At 56.5% G+C, this 7,909-nt stretch overlaps 2 protein-coding genes across 2 annotated transcripts in view; one reads left to right on the top strand and one right to left on the bottom strand.

Moving 5' to 3' along the window:
- Positions 1-241: 241 nt before the first annotated feature.
- Positions 242-1,628, top strand: PHETA1 (PH domain containing endocytic trafficking adaptor 1; the record flags this gene model as incomplete). The annotated part of the gene is made up of 2 exons (XM_080355635.1): positions 242-320; positions 841-1,628. The coding sequence occupies exon 2, from the start codon at positions 852-854 to the stop codon at positions 1,626-1,628; it is 777 nt and encodes a 258-aa protein (XP_080211761.1). The 5' UTR covers positions 242-320; positions 841-851.
- A 4,671-nt stretch (positions 1,629-6,299) lies between these two features.
- Positions 6,300-7,909, bottom strand: part of CUX2 (cut like homeobox 2) — a gene marked incomplete at both ends in the record, with an annotated part of 62,930 nt that continues 61,320 nt past the window's right edge. Inside the window, one exon of the mRNA XM_080355569.1 lies at positions 6,300-6,957. Within this exon, the coding sequence (XP_080211695.1) occupies positions 6,300-6,957 (658 nt within the window). The remainder of the gene's footprint in view (positions 6,958-7,909) is intronic.

Below are 7,909 nucleotides of genomic sequence, written 5' to 3'. Positions count from 1 at the left end.
CCGAGGTGCTGGGGGGAAAGGGGCTCCCGCTGCCCCCGGTGCTGGGTGCCCCAAGAGTCCCCATCTCGTCTCCTTGAACCCTGCGATGGGGCTTAATAGGAAAATAATAACAATAATCCTGGTGCTTGGCTGCCTTCTGCTCTGCAGGCTGGGGTGACGCCTGAAACACGCAGGCGTTTCAGTGCCAGAGTGGGGACAGCGGGGTGCTGCCCCCCACGGCCCCCTGACACCGGCCAACCCCGGATCCAGTGCTCCCACGGCCACCCAGGTGTCACTGATGCTGGTGACCACCAGAGACTGGAGCTAGAGGCAGAGTCCAGGTAGGTGGAAAGCCTGGCACGGCAAGGCCGGTGGTGGTTAAGGGACAAGGGGAGAAGTGGCCTTGCTTTGTTGACAGGGTTTGTGGCCATGGCTCTCTGGAGCGGCAGCTGGATCTGCGGCGCGGGCTGTAAACCCTCCCTGCGTGCCGTGGGGAGGAGCGCCGTGATGCAGGGCCAGCTCGGTGCCGGCAGCAAGGTCACCTGCACTGGGCGACGTGGGGCATCAGGACAAGCCTTGTCTGCGGCTTCCCCATGGAAAAATGTTCATCTGGGGAGAAACCCCCTCCCCAGGGAGCCCCGATGAGCCTCAACCCACCCAGCACCCACCAGACACAGCACCTTGGCTGGGAACTGTGTTATCCCGGCTGCAGTCACAGGGTTGTTTATTCACCGGTTCCATTTCCTGGGTGCTGGGGCTGGTGCCTCTGGGAACAAAAAGCCACTGGCTTATTAACATGCAATTAAGACGCACCCATCCTCCATGTGCTGGCGGGTGGCTGAGCACCCTCTGTCCCCACAGGGCACGGAGCCATGAAGCTGAATGAGCGGAGCCTGGCGTTTTATGCCACCTGTGACTCCCCGGCTGACAATGCCGGCTTCCTCTACAAGCGTGGCGAGCGGCACACGGCCTATCATCGCCGCTGGTTTGTGCTGAAGGGCAACATGCTCTTCTACTTCGAGGAGCGGGAGAGCCGGGAACCGGTGGGTGTCATCGTGCTGGAGGGTTGCACCGTGGAGCTCTGTGATTCGGCTGAGGAATTCACCTTCGCCATCCGCTTCGGTGGGGCCAAGTCTCGCACCTATGTGCTGGCGGCCGAGAGCCAGGCTGCCATGGAGTCGTGGGTGAAGTCACTCTCACGGGCCAGCTTCGACTACATGCGCCTGGTGGTGCGGGAGCTGGAGAAGCAGCTGGAGGAGATGCGCTGGGGACCGGCTGGTGGCTGCGGGGGCTGCCAGGGGTCACTCAGCTCCTGGAAGCCAAAGCCCTCGGGATTGGAGCGGTCCCTGGAGCGGCTGCCGGCTCTGCCTGCTGTCCTGCCGAAGGAGAACGGCTGCGCGGTTTGGAACAATGTGCCAGAAGCGGACCGGCCACCCGACACCTCCGGCTGCAGCAGATATGACAGCGAGGGGAACCCGCGGCCGCCACCGCTGCCACCACGCAGGCGGGCATCGAGCAGCGAGGTGGGCAGCACCGGGGCGGCCGTAGCCGAGAGCACGTCCACCTTCTGCCAGCTCCACGAGCGGTACGGCCGGGAGGTGGCCCAGCTGCGGCAGGACTGGCTGCAGAGGCATGACCCCCAGCTCTGAGGGGTAGCTGAGCTCCAGGGACCGCGCCAGCCTGTCCCATCAGGACCCATGGTGGAGAGGACATTGTCCTTGGTGCTGCCTCGGTCCCCTCCTCACCCCGGGATGTGCAGCCCTATCCGTGGTGGTGACGGACACCTGTTGATGGTACTGCCAAGGGACACCAGTGCTGCTCCGTGATGGTGAAATGCTAGCCTGGCACTGATGGCATCTTGCACCAGGCAGCGGGTGCTCCCCTCCAGGGGTGGATGCAGGGTGCTCCACCCAGCACAAACAAGCTACAAAACACTCGCTGGCTGATGCCTCCTGGGAATCAGCCACTGCACTGGGGCTGATGGGCCTCTTGATGCTCCTTCAGCGGGGTCATGGACCGACAAAGCTTTTGGAGGAGGATTTTGAGGGGATCTCTCTTGCCTGAGACCCTGTTTGGGTGTTTTGCAGCCGGGTAGCCTGTTACTGCCTTCCCCTCCCTGTCTGTGATAAGTGCGTGGCTGAGGTCAGCCGAGCTCCACCAGATCCCTCTGCTCCAGCAGGATGTGGTTTGAAAATTACAATATCAGCGAGCGCAGCCCTTCCTTCATGGCAGCAGCACCGCAGGCCACAGCCGCCCGGGGAGCTGGTGACGTCCAGCCCCAGGCATTTTGCTGCTTGCAGCCCGGCCAGTGACTGCACAGTGGGGACAGACCCTGAGGGGACCGTGGTGGCTGCAGGTACCGCCTCGCTGGGTGGATATTATGGGGCAGGGCATCACCCCCCGGCCAGCTCACTAAGGGGAAGCATTGCTCACGGTGGTGAGAAGAACCTATGTGTCAGCAGCAGAGGGTGTTGAGTGATTCATGTGCCAAAACAGAGTGAAGCTGGTATCTTGTGCTGGTGTTTCTCTTTTATTTCCCCAATGGGCTGCTGGCCCAGAGCTGGGGTCACCCACCCTGGGTTTGGGGGGAGCATTTGGGGATGCCCCAGATTTGGGCCAAGTGGCTCTGGCTCCCTTTGACCGCTTGGGACAGGCACAGGATTTTTCTACAGTAATAGTTGTTTCAGAAGTGCCCTCCAGCCCCAGTTCTCCTTTGTGCCTTCAAGTCCCTGGGGAGGAGGGCCCAGGTGGGAATTAATCCTCCATTTTAATCCCGCTCCTGCCCCACCACATCTGTGGGGCTGGGCAGGGACTGTGTCACCTGAGTGGGACATGGCCACTGTCAAGGTCTTGCAGTGCCCTGGACCCCCGCATCTACCTGCAGGGATAGGATGGTGCAGGAAGGTGCCACTCTGGGGACATTGGGACATACAGTGACAGGGTGGTCCCACAGCAGGCACAGCATGGTCCTGCCCCCCATCATCACTGGAACAACTGGGCACAGGTGACAGTGTGTCAGGAGGATGGAGCCAGGCTCTTCTCTGTGACAACCAATGATAAGACAAGGGGCAATGGATAAACTGGAATATAGGAGGTTCCATTTAAATTTGAGAAGAAACTCTTCACGGTGAGGGTGACAGACACTGGCCCAGGCTGCCCAGGGAGGTTGTGGAGTCTCCTTCTCTGCAGACATTCAAACCCGCCTGGACACCTTCCTGTGTAACCTCATCTGGGTGTTCCTGCTCCATGGGGGGATTGCACTGGATGTGCTTTTGAGGTCCCTTCCAATCCCTGTCATTCTGTGATTCTGTGATTCTGACCAGCATGGGGGTTTGGGCATCGGAAAAGCCACCCTGAGAAAGAGCTGGGAGATGGACCAAAAGCCGAGCCCTCCCACTGTTTCACCAGTGGAAGCAACACCGAGTCTCCCACTGTGAGTTGCTGTAGCATTACAGGCTTGGTGGGGTGTTACACCCATCCATCCAAACCCTGGGATACAGGCAGCACCATGTGGTGTCACCCAGGTTTGGGTGCTCCTGATCAGTGACCCTGCATCCTTGGTGGGATGTCCCCAGCCCTCTGCCACGGGGTCTTAGATAGGGACACAATATCTGTCCCCTCACCAGGGCTGGTGTCTACACCACAGGGACCGAGAGCCTACTCTCACCTAAGTGGCCAACATGACCCTATGGCCCTGCCCAACATCCCAACCGTATGAACATCTCCAGTGTCTTGCTAATATGGGGTCTTACAGTGGGTTCAGGGGGAGATGCCTCTTGGGGAAACTGAGGCATGAAGCTAGCCAGGGTCACTCACCTGCTGAAGAGCGCAGAGCCCTGCTCCTGGCTGGGCATGGCACCCCGGGACATGTTTTGGTGCTTGGAGCAGTGCCGCTGAGGGCAGCTGGGGTGAAGTTAGACCCACCGCATCCAGATGGTGAACCCTGCCCTGTTGGTTGGCTGCAGAAGATGACTCCACTTTCCATGAAAGCCAGCCCAGCTTCTCCAGACATTCACATATTCATTAAAAATAAATCCTTCCCAACATGTTAGCTGACAAACAAACTTAAACAGATACGCAACATATGGATTTATTAATTCATCAAAAACACCCCTGCCTTGTGTGGGAAGCTGGGAGCTCTCCTGGTGATGGTTGGCGCTGCCCAAGAGCTGTGCTGGGGTGCAGTGCCACAGGGTGATGCTGAGCTGAACCTCGCGCCAGAGGATGCTGAGCCCCAGGGGCAAGAGCAAACCTGCACCAAGCCTGAGCACAGGACTTCCATGGAGCAGGATTGCACCTTGACCTGGACTAACCTCATTTAACACCCTCTTTTTGCCCCATAAGATGTTAATGGCAGTGAGAGCTCTTGCCATAAACCCAAAGCAAGGCTGTGACTTTGAAAGGTGCCAAGATCAACCCAGGCACCTCCAGACAAAACACACCCCAAGGCCAAAGTTGTATCCAACTTCTGTATTTAGTGGCTCTTTTACAGAACTGGTTCCTTCCAAAATGGTTAAACAAAGTTCATCGATCTCATAGAAACTTCTGAAGTACAGTACATGAGCCTAACAAAAACGTGACCGGTATGTCCCACTAGCTTTAATACAACAGGATTGCCATCTTCCAGACTATTCTAAGTGCTTCCTCGAATCCCGTTCCACTAAAGCTCCTGCTAGCAAACGACGGAGAAGAGCAAGTCAATGGTCACACCTTGACCTTCTGCAGCACAGAGACAGAGAAGAAAGTGGCCATGGGCAAGCTGGGGCTGGGCAGGTGGGCAAGGAGAGCTGTGCCTTCACAGAGCTGCTTTTAGCATCGCTCATCAACTATCACCCGAATATAAAAATACCTTCTATTCTGATAAAAATGTAGACAGTGGAAAAATCAGTCAATGCATAGACTGGAGGCCTGACAGGGAACCCTCCCGGTGACGGTTGTGGTGGGTGATGGCTGATGCTGTGTGGGCAGGGGACAGAGCAGCCCAGCACCGTCCACCCTACAGTGGTTAAAGGCATTTTGTTAGCAGGGGGTGGCTGGTGACAGTGGGGACAGGGATGGAGCCACCGCCGAGCTCCTGCACCTTTGCATGGGCTTGGCCCTGGCAAGCCAAAGCCTGATGGTGCTTTGCCCAATTCAGGCCTGAGTTTGCCCAGTTCGGACAGAAGCCCGGCGTGTCACCTTGGGGGTTCATCCCGGCTTCACTGGGGACACGGCTGCAGTGAGGGGATGCTCCTCCCGCCCAGCTGTTCTGCCTAAAAACAAAGTGCTTCAGCCGCAGAGCCGGCTGTGATGCTGAGAGCAGCCCCAAGCAGGGGGCTCATGATTTTTGGCTGCTCGTCCCCAAGCGCCACTGCCCCAGGAGCAAAGCTTGGAGGCTCCATCTCTTTTTTCTTTCCCAAATGGGTGATGGCTTAGCATGGGGAACCAGGACCTCATGGATGCGCATCCCCAAGCAAACCAGAGGCGTCCCCAACCGTAACACCCACGTACCTCATCCCATCTCGCTCCCGCAATGGCAGAACCAGGTCACTTCCTTTGCTTTTGCACTATTTTTTCTCTTCCTCTGGAACTGGTAGGAGCCACACTGTGCCGCACCGGGGCTGCCACCAGTTGCCGGCTGGAGGAAGCGTGAGGGACAGCGTTCGGACCATGCTACATCTCATTCCAGAAGGCTATTGCAGACATTTCTACAACATATACAAACCGCACGGGACATTCTGTGTTACAAAGGTTTCAAAAAACATAAACCACCAGAACTAAATACATACTCGATGGCATCAAGGTTTTCACTTTAGAGTCTTCAGGGACTATGACGCAGTCTCTGGCTGGGGCAGAAGCGATGCGATGTCTTACAGACAGAGGTGGAAACCGCTCGGCAAAAGTTTATTAAATTGGGTCAGTCTCAGTGCTTCTTGATGGCTTTGCTCAATAAGTCCTTTCTGTGGGTTTTGTTTGTTTTGGTTTTCTTTTAATCTCATCCAGTGGCAAACTACAAGACGTCAGTGTACATTTAATGACACAACTGCTACATCATCTTGATTTTATAGCTATCTTTAATATCAAAGCAGCTTAAGCTGTTAATAAATTCCAAAGTATCCTTTTATTAAAATATCTAAAAGAGGTCTATAAATATTTTTTTTTCTTTTCTAAAATTGTTCCCAGTTTTTCACATTTAAAACAAAGCCGGGGGTAGCTTCATACCCCCTTTCCATGGATGCTCCCCTTTGTCACGCTGGCCACCTGTTGCCTCTCGGTGCGTGCTGCATTTAACAAAATATATATATGTATATGTAGGTGTGTATATATATATTTAGGGGGGCTCAGAACTCCCACTCGAGGGCCTCCTCACGGTTGGCAGCCCGCTCCAGGCGATGGATGATGTTGTTGAGGTTTGCCATCTTCTCGTGACGCCGCTGGACGCTGGTGCTGAGCCGGGGGCCGGCAGCCGGTGGCAGCGCCGGTGACACTGGCCCGGCAGAGGACAGTCCTGGTGAGGCTGAGCCGGCGAGGCCAGGCGAGGAGGCTGCTGAGGGTGATGTCGGGGACACCTCCAAGCTGCAACGGGATGACCCCGCCGAGGACTGGGAGCTGTCAGGGTGCGGTGGCGGTGGTGGAGGTCCCCCAGTGGTGGCGGCACCGGCACGTCCCCCCCGCCGTGGGAGGCTGCCAGCGCTGGGGGCTGCGGCGTGGGGGGCTGTTCCCCGCTCCTCCTGGGGAGGTCCGGTCCCCCCGATGGGGCTGTGCGAGTCCCGCCGGCGGCTCCAGCTGCCCGCCTCCCCCTGCTCCTCCTTCACCTTCACCGGGGTGGTGGCGGCGCAGGGATGCTCGCCCTTCCCCAAGGTGGGTTTATGGTCCTCGGCATCCGAATCGGGGCTGTGGGGGGCTCGGCGCCCGGGGACAGCCGCCCCGCTGCTCTGCTCTGGGTCTGTGTCGTTGTCCTGTGTCCCCTCCACCAGCATCTCCCGGCGCATCCGCGACCTGCAGGGACACAACCATGGAGAGTCCATCACCCTGTGGTGCGGGCACTACGTGCCTTGAAAAAGCATCTCCAGCCGGAAAAATGTGATGGCATTACTTGAGATGTAAAAATCCCACCTTGTCAGCCTTTAAAATATTTTTTTTTGGGAGGTGGAAACCACCGCCGCTTGAACACAGAACAGATTTTGTAACACTTTTGGCTGTTTCCAGTCAAAATGACCCAGTTGTGTGAGTGTTTTCCACTACTTTTGTTGTTTAATACATAATATTTTTCGAAGGTTTATTTTAGGGCAGTTGTTTTTACCAAGAGCAGAAGGTGCTTTCCTGGAACTACACAAAGGTCTCCCCAGCACTTCCCACATGATGACGTTGTGTGAGAAACCTCAGCTGGCTTCCAGAAATATTGACCATCTACTTTGTGCTGCCCAGGGCAGACTGAATGCTCCAGGGACTCGACACAAGCACTTATATGCCTTTTTATACTGGGACCACTGACACAGAGAGCGGGTGGCTCTTGGTGTGGGTCTGGGGAGGGTTCAGGAGCCATGTGTCCACCTGCAGTACTGCCCAAGGATGAAGCCTGTGCTGTGAGGATGGATCTTGTGCTCCAGGAGCCTCCATAAGGCTTTTTCCCACCCATGGTGGAGCTCCAGCTCAGTGGGAGGTGGAGTCTCACACCAGCAAGCAAGTGGACATGAGCATGCAAACCTCTTTACATGCTCAACATAGAATCATAGAGCAGTTTGCGTTGAAGGGAACTTCCAAGCTCATCCAGTGCCACCCCTGCCATGAGCAGGGACATCTTCACCAGCTCAGGTTGCTCAGAGCCCCGTCCAGCCTGACCTGGGATGTCTCCAGGGATGGTTCATCCACCACCTCTCTGGGCACCCTTGGCCAGGCTCTCACCACCCTCAGGGCAACAATTTCTTCCTCATGTCCAGTCTGAATCTCC

The sequence above is a fragment of the Nesoenas mayeri genome (assembly GCF_963082525.1).
Source record: "Nesoenas mayeri genome assembly, chromosome: 17".
NCBI lineage: Eukaryota > Metazoa > Chordata > Aves > Columbiformes > Columbidae > Nesoenas > Nesoenas mayeri.
The sequence above is the reverse complement of the archived record's forward strand: the minus strand, read 5'-3'. Positions and strand labels throughout refer to the sequence as shown.